This window comes from Lampetra planeri, chromosome 5 (genome assembly GCF_965212315.1).
Source record: "Lampetra planeri chromosome 5, kcLamPlan1.2.h2, whole genome shotgun sequence".
Classification (NCBI taxonomy): domain Eukaryota; kingdom Metazoa; phylum Chordata; class Hyperoartia; order Petromyzontiformes; family Petromyzontidae; genus Lampetra; species Lampetra planeri.
The window spans coordinates 10,442,421-10,458,298 of NC_136111.1; the positions used below are offsets into that span (position 1 = coordinate 10,442,421).

Here is a 15,878-nt window from a genome sequence, read left to right on the forward strand (position 1 = left end):
TCGGTACTCGCTTCAAAATTACAATCTTTTTATTCGTCACCGACTTGTGCAGTCGACCAGGCCAGCAGTAATTCCGTGTCCTCACCGCAACGCGCACACAATCAACTGTGCATCGTGAGAGTAACAATGCACTATTTTGTAACAAAGCTAAGTTCCCCGTCGTATACATGATCACATTGCAAAGGGACAAAGAGAATGGAACGATACTTTGTTTGACACAAGCAGCTTTACGGGCCGCGTATTTATGTATGGAGTTCAAGCAACGTCGATTCAGGAACCTCCGACAAAGTGGCATATGCGCCGACAATGACACGACGGCCATGGACTGTGAAGGCTTCGCTTAGGGCGTAATGTGGGCGAGGCTAAAGCTTTCTATGGCTCTTTTTACTACAAGGCAAATCTCCAGATAACACTCCACACGTTCCCATATCCACCATTGCTTGATTGGCAATGTAAAAGGTCAAAGTGCCTACAAATATATCTGCAGTAGGATCAGCAGACTTGGCATATATGCGTTTATGAATGCATATGTATTTACAATGCAATGTGTTCCTTCATAAACAAGGCCTTGTCGATGATTTGGGTGAACAATGTCATTACGAGTGCAGTCCTCTTTCCCCTGCCCACACCCAAGGGTGATTATCAAAGACAAATAATTTAATATGCTCGCTTTTTCCCTTCAAGTAAAACCAATTTCAATGAAACAGTTTGGCTACACGTGACATGAATGAAAATTAAAGGATCTCAAAACACTACCACGACCTGCCTCGAAGAGGTGGTTTGTGTTGTGAAAAGTAGGTCATGTTTACAATTTATTTCCCTTCAAGTAAAATGGGGCCAGTTACGACACAACACCCTATCAAAATAAACTGAAAATGTATGCGATTATATAAACACCTATAAAATAAACCAACAGAAAAAGTACTTTGAAAATTTTAAAGCTTCTTTTTTTGTAAAAAGGCAGTGAAATTTACAAACACAATTTGCGAACCCAAAATCTTCTGCAAGGAATTTTTATCCTGAAAATACATTTCAGAAAAAAATACACAAAAGTCTATGTAAAAAATTTAACATTTTACTATTTAAATTGAACCTTTATAGTTGTCATCCTTCTGCATCACTTACAACCGACTTGCAAATCACAGCTGCAACCCAAAACCCATGAAAACTTTTCAGTAAAAAAAATAATCACTTTGGTATTGCTCAAACACAATGACGGAAAACTACTTCACTGGGATTACCCCTTTTTGAATAATCACCCCCTATTCTGAAAATTTTGCAGGACCCTCCTCAAGAGTGTTGACATTTGGGTGAGGCTTTCCTGGGTTAAAAAAAAAGAGTAATAACGAGCTTTCAGAGTTCTGAATGTTTAGTCGCAATTTTGCAAGATGTCATTCTGTGTGCACCAGGATGTGGATAGATCATGATAATGAAAAGCAACATCTCAATCTTCCCAAAGACAGTTTTTAGATAGTGTACACATGTTGTGAAATGAATCAGAAACATGGACAAAGAAAATGGAACATCTGAAGAGAGTGCAAAAATGCATGGAGAGGTTCATGATTGGACTTGCATTAAGACGGCAAGAGGAACATGAGGATCAGAAAACATATAGAAGTTAGAGGCATCATATTGACCATTAAATGTGTTCAGGCAGGACATGCTGCCATAAAGGATGGTGGCAGGTGGTCATAACTATTGGACTGTGTGGGAGCCAAAGACCGCAACATGTCCGATTATGCAACCACCTAGTGGAAAGAGCAGTTAAATCACTTTGCATGCAAAAGCTTTTATGGATTGTGGTTTCGTGAAGCGAAAATGAAGGACAATTACTTGGGTAGGCCTTCATTCAGCAGTAGATAGATCATAGCTACTGCCCGATGTTGGATAAAAACATGGGCTCAAATTGCTCCTGTAGCCATAAGGAGGCACCACCATTCACCAAAACGTAAAGAAAAACTTTATGAATCGCGACCTCAAATCGTTACAATTCAACAAAATGCTTCGGCGGTGAATCGTTCTACCCACAATTTTCACACAAAAAAAAAAACCTGTGCTTGATCGTCAATCAACACCCAGACTAAAGCAAACGACTCAATAACAATGAGCATTGTCAGAAGGGGAGGGGGTAATCACAAAAACATTCGTTCATCACGTTACTAAAAAATAAAACACTCCCGCTGCAACCTATAACACACAACGCCGTACGGTTAGGTACAAGAATAGACTGATTTTCCTGTGCCGTGTTGTGTTGCATTTGGATTGGTGTTGAGCCCAGCCAATGCACGGTCAAGTGTCCAATCCAGCTGCCGTTCGCTTGCTTGGGGCAAAATCCAATGGCTGCCAGTGACAGCTCATGAGGGAGTCAAACAGCTCCTCACTGTGCTCCATCAGTTCTCGGTTCGCTGCTTCCACATCGAGAATGGAGTTGTGGTCTGGAGAATGGAAAGATAAAAGCCACGCGAACGTGAACATTAGATTTCCGTGTTTGCTGTAGATATAGCAAATACACATACTGTATGCACACGTACAATGGACTTGCAATCCAGAGATTTTCCTTTGTCTTCCAGGCACAGCGGTTGAAATTATGAAGATGTAATCGAACCGGCGACCTCTGGATTGCAATGTAGTTTGCTAATCATTACAACACAGCCCACTCCCTCGTCTCAATATCAAGCTTTAAACAGAAAATGACTAAAACTTACCTTCAAGTGTACAATCATCTGCATCATACTCCTGACAATGGAAAAAAAATGTAGCAGTTAGTAACATGAATAGGTCTGTACGTGTCAATATTTGTGCAACTGTGGTAATGATAGATTTGTACAAACAGTTATCTAGATGTGTTTATACTCAAAATGTTTGCGTACAAAAGCAGTTCACAATTGCTAATTTAAAAGAATAACAAATTTCCACGTGATATACCGGAGGTCAAAACCCTATGAGCCGCATACCAAAATCTTCATATGACCGAGGGCCACAAGGCACCTAGCGTGGTCATGTGCACGCTGGCACTGGTTGGCTGTGCAATTTAGAATTTAGACATCTAGGAGCAGGACCCTGGGCACTTGTGGTCTGGGTATGAACGGCAATGGGCAAGTGCCCTGGGCTGCTCCCACTTCAGAATATTTACCCCGTTTCAAAACAGTGTGTTGAAACATGAAAATAGCAGCTGCATCTCCGTCGAGCCACGGTCAAATTTCCTGGGAGCCGTAGTTTGGCAACCCCTGTTCTTTACGCCACTGAAGTAATCCTTCACACAGCCCACAGCTTGGTACAATGCTCAATCAAAAAAGGTACACACCTGTAATGTAGATTGAGTGTATGTGTAGTTCAGCTGGCTGATATTGGTCGGACGGTCCCCCTTGCTGCTTATTTTATTGTTTCCGGATGAAGGGTGGCCATCTGTTGTCTCAAAGGGCACTTGAAATTGGCTGTTGCTTTCCAAACCTGCATAAGACCTTGGGGATTTCCCCATGCTTTTCATGATGGACAAGAAATACAAAACAGTGGTAAATTTAATCACGAAACATTCAAATTCTGCAACAATAGTTTGGCCAAAATGCCCTTTAGCATTTTCCAAATGTTTTCAATTTTAAGAATTGCATTATTTTATAGTGCATTCATGCTCATGTTGCATTAATCTCAAATACAATATTGAAGAGTAAAACAAAGCATCTATTTGAAATTGCTAATTATTAAATAACTACGGTCAGTCCTCGACTTACTAACGGGTTCCATTCCCGAGACCCGTTTGCCTGTCAAACAGTTCCTAAGTCAGAACACAGTAATGTACTGTATTTAAATGCACAGTCTTTGTAATAAAATGTGTTTCACGGTTCAAAGGGAAGCTTTGTTAAACTCATAAGAATTATTGTACATTTGCATGTAATACTGTAATAAATACTGTATAGTAAATCAAACTAATTAAAGTAACAAATACTTCTTAATTAAATTACCTTGAGTCCTGATACTGGCTTGCTTGTTGGAAGGGGCATTAATGAGTCCCCACAATTGCGCACATACACACACACACGGGGGCAAGCACACGCGCGCACACAGACACACACAACAATGACAACGATCCCCTGTATAGACTTATGAATAAGAATCTTTATTTATACTGGAGGAACCCGATGACCTATAAATATCTGCTTCACAGATGTCCAGTAACAGACTGTTGGGGCAAGTGCTGTTAGCAAGCAGTGGCTACGAAGGCCGGAAAAGCACACGAAGGGAGTGGGTAGCCAGCACCACGGCTGGCCACCTTTGTCACCCCAGTGGGAATATTAACATACCGCATTTAAGGCCGAGTTGACCTAAGGGAGGCCCAGGACACGTCTGATAATCGTTACTGGTGTTGGTCGTGAGCGAAAACCGAACTCGGGTTGCCAGGTTGGTAGTGCAGCATGCTCAGCATGCTGCACTACCGCTCCCCACACACTCACGGGAGCACGCACAGCATCACACACACTCACGGGAGCACGCACAGCGTCACACACACTCACGGGAGCACGCACAGCGTCACACACACTCACGGGAGCACGCACAGCATCACACACACTCACGGGAGCACGCACAGCGTCACACACACTCACGGGAGCACGCACAGCGTCACACACACTCACGGGAGCACGCACAGCGTCACACACACTCACGGGAGCACGCACAGCGTCACACACACTCACGGGAGCACGCACAGCATCACACACTCAGGGGAGCACGCACAGCGTCACACACACTCACGGGAGCACGCACAGCGTCACACACACTCACGGGAGCACGCACAGCGTCACACACACTCACGGGAGCACGCACAGCGTCACACACACTCACGGGAGCACGCACAGCATCACACACTCAGGGGAGCACGCACAGCGTCACACACACTCACGGGAGCACGCACAGCGTCACACACTCACGGGAGCACGCACAGCGTCACACACACTCACGGGAGCACGCACAGCGTCACACACACTCACGGGAGCACGCACAGCGTCACACACACTCACGGGAGCACGCACAGCGTCACACACACTCACGGGAGCACGCACAGCGTCACACACACTCACGGGAGCACGCACAGCGTCACACACACTCACGGGAGCACGCACAGCGTCACACACACTCACGGGAGCACGCACAGCGTCACACACACTCACGGGAGCACGCACAGCGTCACACACTCAGGGGAGCACGCACAGCGTCACACACACTCAGGGGAGCACGCACAGCGTCACACACACTCAGGGGAGCACGCACAGCGTCACACACTCAGGGGAGCACGCACAGCGTCACACACTCACGGGAGCACGCACAGCGTCACACACACTCACGGGAGTACGCACAGCGTCACACACTTAGGGGAGCGCGCACAGCGTCACACACAGACTCACGGGAGTACGCACACCGTAACACACTCACGGGAGCACGCACAGCATCACACACACTCACGGGAGCACGCACAGCGTCACACACTCACGGGAGCACGCACAGCGTCACACACACTCACGGGAGCACGCACAGCGTCACACACACTCACGGGAGCACGCACAGCGTCACACACACTCACGGGAGCACGCACAGCGTCACACACACTCACGGGAGCACGCACAGCGTCACACACACTCACGGGAGCACGCACAGCGTCACACACACTCACGGGAGCACGCACAGCGTCACACACTCAGGGGAGCACGCACAGCATCACACACACTCACGGGAGCACGCACAGCGTCACACACACTCACGGGAGCACGCACAGCGTCACACACACTCACGGGAGCACGCACAGCGTCACACACACTCACGGGAGCACACACAGCGTCACACACACTCATGGGAGCACGCACAGCGTCACACACACTCACGGGAGCACGCACAGCGTTACACACACTCACGGGAGCACGCACAGCGTCACACACACTCATGGGAGCACGCACAGCGTCACACACACTCATGGGAGCACGCACAGCGTCACACACACTCACGGGAGCACGCATAGCGTCACACACTTAGGGGAGCGCGCACAGCGTCACACACTCAGGGGAGCACGCACAGCGTCACACACACTCATGGGAGCACGCATAGCGTCACACACTCACGGGAGCACGCACAGCGTCACACACTCAGGGGAGCACGCACAGCGTCACACACTCACGGGAGCACGCACAGCGTCACACACACTCACGGGAGCACGCATAGCGTCACACACTTAGGGGAGCGCGCACAGCGTCACACACACTCACGGGAGTACGCACACCGTCACACACGCGAATTCACTTTCAGTACACAAGTGCGTGTGCGCACACACTCAGTCCCAGTGGGATACATCTAGCAGAGGAATGCTCCGCTGAACAAAATAGTTTCCGTGATTCAGTACCCAAGTGCGAGTTTGCGTTCACAAGCCTATGTTAAATAAATACATCTCATGGAAGCTGGCTCATAAGTGCGGATCTTCCTAAGTTAGTTAGATTCTAGAAGCGTTACGAGAATATGGCTAAAATGCATTAGTCCGCATTTATAGACTTTTAATTATTGTTTATTTGCAGAAATGTTGCCCTAATCATTGTCCCTAAGCGTGTAACCAGTGTTAAAAGGTGAAACGAGTGCAAAAAGGCCAATAAAAGTGATGTCCTTGGAGAAGAAATTGGAAGTGCTTGATCAGCTTGCTTATGGCAAGCGAGACAGTGGTGGGATGCTTAATGGGGTCTAGAACATCTCCTATTTAGTTTAACACGTAGGCTTTCGCGACCAATTTACTCATCCTCGTAAAAGTCGTCACCATGGACTTCAACCCTCAGTATTATAGGTAAATAACATTATTTCATTGTTTTTTTATTATGGTACTTGAACGTTTTTTTACATATTTATGTTTCGCGATGGACCAGGCAACTTAGTTAGGCTTTGACAGGTGTGACCACGGCCGTGGTTGCCCTAACCCCCTATTCCCCATATGGTTTTAGAATGGCCAAAAGTGGTTGACAACCACGGCAGTTTTAAAGAATGTAACCCCCGCGGACATCGAGGGATCGTTGTATTGTACAATGGATTTCGCTGCACTGCCCTCTGCTGCTTTTTACATAGAAACCACTTCGTACACTGCAATTGGTATTACTATTTTAACAAATTGACGCACATTATCTATTCCCATATCTGCGTACATTGTATGTACAGCAAACAAACATTCGTTAATTTTATAGCATGACTCATAGGTTGCGGCAAAGCCCGAGGTGAACAATGAGTCGTGCTGTTGTTACAGTGTTGCCACACCTATTTTCATGACATCAAATGTCACAAAATGATGATTATCACACTATCAGTTTATCTTAAGCGAGTAATTGTATTCACATTTTAATTGTACCGATGTTGTGCTTTGCTCCACTGCCAAAATGCAAACGATTACTGAAACTTTCTTCAACTGAAAAATACTCACCTTAAGGCTGCCACAAATATTATTTTCCTTACAACTTTACAATTTATAATACTTGTAACGCACACGTGCAGTCTGTTAAGCAAGGAGTAACTACATTAAAATGGGTTGCAAAAGTCATATTGGTGTATTCCTGCCATGTGCTTTGAAAAACATGAGCAAAGCACAAATAAAGAAGAGCTATTTTAGTTATCATTTTAATTGCATTTGGAATCAGGAATAATGAAATCAGTAAATACAACATAAAAAACCAAAGGAGTAACAATAATCAAGATTCTAGATTTGAAGCTTTCGTCACTGCAAGGATTCATATTCTTAGGTTTTTTCGGTAAAGTCACGTAGGTAAAACATCAAAATTAATAAAAAATAAAATAAAATAAAAATCACGACGTCGTGATTTTTATTTTTATTAATTTTGATGTTTTACCTACGTGACTTTACCGAAAAAACCTAAGAATAATAATCAAGATATTTCGCAAAAGCGATTATACACTTATCATGCACCTTATATGATACAAAAGATATCAGCATCTCCCCAACCCGAGTGGTTACCTGCGCGGGATGGAGAGGCTGATACGAATCGGATTTTGTCCCAGTCCCCATGCTCCCTGTTGCTCTTGCAAGGCTTTCGTCATGTCCGCCTCGTCCCCAAACTTGAGGAAGCCAAAGCCCCTTTTAGTGGGCAAAGAAAGACCACACGACCACAAGTTACTTAACAACTCACGGCATTAATATGCAGATTGTATTTTAATCATCATTCATCACTGGGGCTGTAAAACACGTTAAAGGGGAATTCCTTTGGGTTACTGAAAAACGGGGGTGAATAAAGATACCGATGAATTCTTTAGGGTTATATATTTTAGTATAATTACCAATGCCTTTCGTTCAGAAAAACAAGTGTTTAACCAACACTGTTTAATCATTACCTAGCCTTCATTTGACCTGGAAAGGTATGTGTAGTACCACGAATGCACAGGCAAGATTGGAAATGTTTTAAGAATCAGAATCTTTATTTCGACTGGTAGAATCCGATCAGCTATGATGTCCAGTAAGGGCAGGTCAGAAAGTCACAACAACACAAAAACCGATAGGAGTAACGTATAGGAAAGGTAATCGAGTTTAAATCTTGCTGTTGTACTTTCATGCACTTGTTTCAACAATGCTGGCAAGACACCAAGACAGTTGGAGCACAATTTAGTAGTGCCCACTTGCGGTTATGACAACACAATCAGTTAATTTGCATGCATTTACACCCATATGTAAATGATTATCATGACTACTATTTAACAAGCTGAAGAATAAGTAATTTACCCACTTGGCTACACACTTTGGAAAGATAAGTTTGAAACTAGTACAACTCCTTTTGTGAGGGAGAAATTAAATAAATATCCAAATGCAAGAAGCCAATTATAAACACTTCCTGCAAATTATGAGAAACTAATTTGAAGCAAAAGTCGACACATGCTGGAAACATGCAGTATGGTGATGTCATATCGCACAAGGAAGACCGAGCCAATGATCAAAATTGTGCCTTTTGCTGTAAAGAAAAGACCTTATCCCCGTATTGTTGCACTTATCCCAATGCAAGATTAAATAAACACTTTGTTTCTCCTTTAGCCTGCGCTGGGAAAACCATGCGTCACCATATCTACAATATAATAAACAGTTCTTTCACATGTATATTTATATAGAGTAATTATTACACAAGCTTGCAAGGGCATCATTTGATGCTTGTTAATCAACATAGGAAATAATGGCTGCAAGTCTTAAAATACTTCCAGATTCGCCCTCAAATTGTTAGTTTTTATAAAAAAGGTCAATGAACGTGTATTTTTCTCTACATGCTTTAAATTACCTTATTTATTCTAGTAATGGATGAAGTTGAACGCAGATGAGCTAAGCCGTACTCGTCAATTAATTTTCAACATTTAATTAGCTCTAATTTGGTAGTCAAGGAAGACCACGCAGCTTGGGCAATCATTGGCAGCGGCTTCAGTCTGCCCTCCAGCTTGTGTGGTTTCCTGCCGTAACGAGCTAAATGGACCCAATGCCGTCACCCCCCCCCTGTCCCCTTGTTAGTAGTAACCTTTCGGACGTTAATGCGTATATTGCACGGATACCGTGACATTGTCACGGATCGATGACACGGTGTCACGAGTCTGAACTCATGGCACCTTGCCGTGTGAAATTTCGTTATTAGGCCAAATTCGATTTCGTTCATGTGTGTCCATAATTTGTCAATTGCGTGAACGCAAACTTTCTTAAACCGAACGTTTGGAAATCGAGGGATTCCTGTATCCGTTTACTTTAGAAATGCCACTTAACTATTGGCACCCTTCCGTTGCCAGCTCACAGACCACGCAGTGCCCCGCTCACGTGTGTAAACTCGAAATCCACACTTGCCTGGATTGACCAGAGGCATCTGTCGAGACCTTGGCTGCACTAAACGACGGGTAGCGTGGTGAAAAATAATCAAAGAGCATTCCGTCGTCCACCTCCGGGCTGAGGTCTCCCAGGAAGAGCGTGTAACCATGGCTGCGATGACAAAGGAACTTTTTTTTAGTCACAAAACAATGGATAACATGGTCCTTCATGTGCATGGAATTGTCTTTTTAAAATGTATACGACGTTGTGTTAATAAGCATTACAAGTTTTCATTTAACTTGGAACCTGGAATTAACACATCAGTCTTCATGTGCACTGTGGATAACGAGCATAGAGGCACATGTCAACAAAGGGCAATTTATCTGGAAAGCAGATAGAAAATCAGAATATTAATGACATGGTCTATGTGGTGAAAGTAAACACAGTTGCAGACGTCATACCTATGATTCATACTGTTTCCATAAGTAGAATAATTTAATTTGAACATCAACACCTGGTAAGAAAATATACGAAGTCATTATAAAGCAGAATTGTCTCATTGATTCCATCATACATTGCTTCATGTCGCACTCCGCTGAATGCAGTTGACGTTTACTTTATTGATTTTTCAAACCACATTCCGAAATGTCTAAAAAGGAAAGCAGACAAACATATCTACAAACAAACTTATTATACATCCTAAAAGATAAGTACACGATTCTTATTTACTTTTATACAACCATGACATTACACTTCAGTGTGACTACATACACAACATTGCGTCACACCATTACAATGGGTGCAGAATCCATTACACAAATTGAATTAAGAGTTATGAAAGACAATGTGTTTCCAATACAGTAGAGTCCTTGGCCATAAAACCGCTATTCAGTATTCGATTATATATGTATGCTAAACATATGGTTACAATTACTGTAGTAGCATAATTATAAAACACGGCAGGTGAAAACATGTGTGTAACCTACTGGATAGGAATTGGGCACTGGTTTTCCATTTAACTTGTGCAGACATTCCATAGCCTTTTCTTTGCTTGGGAACTCAACAAATCCATACCCCAGGGGATTTCTGGAAAGAGAAAGAGGGAATGTAAGCTCGGATTAAAATGTTTCTTAATATGATGTACAGTATGGATATAACAAGCTTTGCGGGCAGCAGTGGCGCAGATATGAATGCACTAGAAACCTGACAAAACCTCAAATTGATTGCTAACCATGGCTGATAACTGAACTGGTCCTGGGTAACCTCAACACTTTCATCATCCCACCAGCGTGGTGCATTATAGTAAAAATTGAAAAAAGCTTCAAAATAGTGTCATGAAAAATTGTTTAGTGAACAATTTCACATTTCAATGACAGGGAAAAAATCTAACCAAAGCATAACCACCTTTGATCTCCCGATAAGCGATGCTCATTTTATTTTTACAATCTTATAGGCAAATCGGCTGTGTGGACTTTTAAGCTAGATTTTAACTCACAACCTGATTGTAGAGCAAAGCCACTATACTTTTACCATCCAGACAAAATAGGATAACAAATAGCAACAAACTACGTGGACATTATTTATCTAGAATAATGAATTGGACAACCGACCAGCTCTTGGAATATTTTGCATTGGCTGCAGACCAAGCGCTGGCCTGCCATGGGGGTGGGAACATGGGAAGGGGTGTGTGATTGGGGGGGGGGGCTATGGAAATGTGTGCGAGAGGCGGGCAACCTGGGGGTTGGCAGGCGGGGGTGTTGCGGTTGCAGAACCATCGTTTGGGTCCTTCCATTAGTTTATATACAATTCACCTTTTCCACTTGTATATCCAAGCCGAGCCAGTGTGGGGGCCTCATGGCACCAGTGAGTTTTTTTTCCCCTACAGGGTATTAGCGCTGTCAAACACGAACCAAACTGCGATATGCTGGCCTCAAGACATCAGAGTCTACCTCGGGGTCCAGCAGGGCCAGGGGCGGGACCAATTGAGCTTTCACTGCATGTGACATCAGTACAACAGAAACGCAGCGTACTGCATACTTTACATGAGTCTCGACTTGTTCAATGGGTTTGACGTCAGTGGCGACTCCTGAGCCATATCCGACTGGCTCCGTACAGTACAACCGTGGTGGAAAATAGGTATAAGAGTTCCCCAGTGACAGTGGCCAAAGTTAGCACACCACTTACCTTTGAAGCAATGAGTTGATGCAAACATTGGAATGCACACTCGTGGGAAAAATATATATTTACACACCAGAGTTTCAGTCTCATTATGCATGAAACTATTGTTTTTATTGCAAGTATATAATTTTAGCAAGCTACACATTGCTGAATAAGTTTCCGAAAACTGATCTCGATAGCGGTTTCCGCAGCATGCTTTTCGACAACTTACTTGGACACTTTGTCCTTGATGATTTTCACGCCAGCAAGAGGATGTGCCGCTTCGGCAAAGGCACGCATGAGAAAATACTCATCCATGTACGGCGCCAACTGTTGCAAGGGAGGAAACAATTACAGAGTTTTGGATTTCATCTGCCTCTCACCTCGCGCACGCTGCAGGGACCAAGCTTAGGTTGATACTCTCAATCAGATGCAGACGAGCTTGCCAGGGCCACATGACCAGGATATGCCACAAGATCAATATATTCGGGAGCAACACAGCTCAAGATGGCAAATGGTATTTTGGTTAGAAGTGCAATGTACTCGTGATTACAAGTTCCCAATTTTACATTCCAGTCATGGAAGGCAGTCCATCATCACTTCAGGGTCACTAAAGAGAGCAGGACCTGGTTACACTGCACCACTTGGGGATTTCTCGATACAAATCAGACCCGTAAAAAGTATGATGGAATTTTCATCACCCAGTGGGAAGTCAGTCCATAGTGATTGCAGTGCAGTATTAAGGTTGGACTGAGCTTTGACATAAATGTAGAATTTCTCAAAGATAAGCGAATCAACAGCAGTGGAGGTACAAATTTCAGCGAGCGGAATATAACTTCCAAGAGTAAGTACGATAATTAACTAATCACGATCAATCCACTGCTGGTTGAAATCATCTTCCACGGTTCTCCAATTTGCATTTATTGGACACGAATTCCCCAGCATCTCAAAACCACCTTACATCAACATCTCAATTATTCCAATGCCCAGCTGCAGTTCTTTATTTTAGCCGAGTGGACCCCGTGATGATAGCTGCAGCTGTGCGACACATCAAGCACTCGCACGCCACAGGATTGCATAGCTCCATCTCCATAGAGGACGTCCTCTCAGACAAGTTCGCCAACTTGGGTCAGCCAACGGAACTACGTAGGAAGCACGCCAGATGGTCACAGGCGGCTGTTGAGGTACACGATTGCACAAAGGTGGGCTACACACAATCCAGCTGCACCGGTTAACAAATGCCACCTAGTCTGCAGAAACGAGCAAACAGGCCTCACGATGCAGGATCGCTACTTGCCAACGCGACCTTGAAGCCACATGGCAGGAGGCGAGCTCCAGCAGGGATAGCAAACAAAAACATCGAAACATCAAAAACATCCATGTTTTCATTTCAACAATTTACTTTCGATTACAAATTCCTGTCGATGTGCCTTAAGAGACAATGTCCGAGGGACATACGAGCCACGCTCAGGGCCCTCTATAATCGTGAAAGGTTCATTATTAATGATCGCGGCTCCACACCGCCAGAAGGTGATGTCCAAGCGTTTCAGTGTTAACTGTCCGAGGCTCACAGAGCCGGACCATGACACACATAAATAACGCCCGAGACTCGCAGAACCTGGCCAAGACTCACACGGAGAGACCACACACCCCAGATCTCCTCAACATCGCACAACGCCGCTCGCTGACCAAAAAAAATCCTCACCCGCCACACCGCTAAGGGGGACCACGCCGTGCACTGTACGCGTGGTACTTGTGTGTACAGTGCACACATATCCCCAAGCGGTGAGGCCGCGCACTTACGTTCCCGATCCAAAGGCTGTTCATGGTTGGCCGCCGGCGTTCTCCACGAGACGTTCAGTGGCAAGAGAATCGCTCGCGCCGGGGCAGACGCGGCAGGAGTTGTGGTGGTGGCGGTGGTTGTGGTGGCGGTGGGGAGACAGCGCAACAAAAAACCGCGACCCGGCCCGCGGACATTGAAATAGGCGCCCCGACAATGACGTCATCGCCGCCGCAGCGTGCGGAGGACGTCATGACGCAAACGCACGGAGGTGGGGGGGGGTTACGTGCGTGCGGGTACTGACCAACGCGGTGACGTCACGCTGTGACGTTCGCCACGAGCCTATGGTGCCGCTCATTATGCGCGGTGACGTCACGAACGCAATCGTGCCATTTAAGAATCTCACAAACGCAACATTTCGCTGGAAGTTGTAAATTCCGAGCGTTGAAAACAACGTCGTCAGAATAGTTACTTTAATTAGCTTTCCACGCAAATAATCACGCAAAAAAACAAACTCGCGTGAAACGTAGCTACCCATAGCGTAGCCGCACGTGCGCTCGCGGTAGTATATATAACGGAGGGCGCACTAACAGTTTCTGGATGTGCCGGGCGATTTGGCAGCGACACCTTCTCACCATCCATTGATCGCTAGGGCAAGTTCGGCTGATCTGGCTGCATAGATCGGTGTCCCCTCATCGGCGCTCATCCGTGTTCGTCCCTCCCGATGCTCTGCGCTCGGTGGCAGCGGACTCCGACCCCCGAGGGACCGGCAACGGCTTCTTCGTCGAGGTCGCGGGTTTAGGCGTAGCGACGGCTCCCTGCTAGACCAAACTCCACGGGCGAGGCGAGTAGGCGAGCTGGAACTCCGACTACAGCATCCACATCCAGATCGGCACTGCACGTGGCAGTCTGCCTGTTTTTTTTTTAGTCCGGCTGTTAGCGAGCACCTACGAAGGTCGGCACGGCACAGTGGCGATGTTGACACACTGCACCAGGTACTCATTAGAGGCTGAGTCGACCTAGGGGAGGGGCATTAGAGGCTGAGTCGACCTAGTGGAGGGGCAGGACCGGTTCAGATAATCGTCACCGGTGTTGGCTCCAGGCTACTTTGGGCTCGCCTTCCCATCAACCAGAGGCGAGGAGTGGTGGTCGTGATGCCTTCCTGTCACAGGTGCTGGCTAAAGTGGGTGACTTCAATGCCCGAGTTGGTCATGATGCTGGCACCTGGTCTGGAGTGATTGGAAGGCATGGGCTTGTAATTACCAACACGCTCTGCCCTCTGACCATCAAAGTGGGGATGACCCTGCTGAAGCTGCGGTGCCTCAAATATTGTGAGTGGCTGGCTGAGGTGGTCCCCCTCTTTAAGAAGGGGGACCGCACAGACTGTAACAACTATAGGGGCATCTCACTCCTCAGTGTGCCGGCTAGGCACGTTGAGGAGAGGCTTGCGGAGCCTCTCCTCACAGATGCCATATTTTATGTCCGTCTGTTACAGCAGAGATGTATGGAATTTCAACAAGACCTAAATCTCTGCTTTATTGACCTGGTCAAGGCCTATGATACCATCAGTAGGCCTGGGCTCTGGGTTGTTCTTCGTGCTTTCGGAGTCCCTGACCCTCTGCTCACGATCATTAAGGACCTTCATGATGGTGAGCGGGCCCAGGGATGTCCTCTCCCACATTATTTAACATCTATTTTGACCACGTAGTTCGTGAAGCCTTCAATAGCTGTCCTGGGGGAATCTCCATTTGGTACAGATATAATGGGAGGCTGATCGATGCCCGGGTGCGATCAAGGGACGGCTCCCTATTGGTCAACCACGTTAGAGGGAAAAACATATTTGATCCCCTGCTGATTTTGTACATTTGCCCACTGACAAAGAAATGATCAGTCTATAATGTTAATGGTAGGTTTATTTGAATAGTGAGAGACAGAATAACAACAAAATCCAGAAAAACGCATGTCAAAAATGTTATAAATTGATTTGCATTTTAATGAGGGAAATAAGTATTTGACCCCTCTGCAAAACATGACTTAGTACTTGGTGGCAAAACCCTTGTTGGCAATCACAGAGGTCAGACGTTTCTTGTAGTTGGCCACCAGTTTTGCACACATCTCAGGAGGGATTTTGTCCCACTCCTCTTT

General features: G+C 45.6%; 1 protein-coding gene across 2 annotated transcripts; it reads right to left on the reverse strand.

Moving 5' to 3' along the window:
• Window positions 1–799: 799 nt before the first annotated feature.
• On the reverse strand, window positions 800–13,951 carry LOC144718839 (tRNA selenocysteine 1-associated protein 1-like). 2 transcript variants are annotated; one of them, XM_078594406.1, is made up of 10 exons: window positions 13,757–13,951; window positions 12,186–12,283; window positions 10,783–10,882; window positions 10,258–10,310; window positions 9,836–9,967; window positions 7,985–8,104; window positions 3,960–3,977; window positions 3,305–3,479; window positions 2,706–2,736; window positions 800–2,435 (listed from the first exon to the last, which is right to left on the reverse strand). In XM_078594406.1, the coding sequence occupies exons 1-10, from the start codon at window positions 13,778–13,780 to the stop codon at window positions 2,290–2,292; spliced, it is 897 nt and encodes a 298-aa protein (XP_078450532.1). In that variant the 5' UTR covers window positions 13,781–13,951; the 3' UTR covers window positions 800–2,289. The 2 variants fall into 2 exon arrangements, with proteins under 2 accessions (XP_078450532.1, XP_078450531.1); XM_078594405.1 differs by lacking the exon at window positions 13,757–13,951 and adding an exon at window positions 13,659–13,746.
• Between the last annotated feature and the right edge of the window lie 1,927 nt (window positions 13,952–15,878).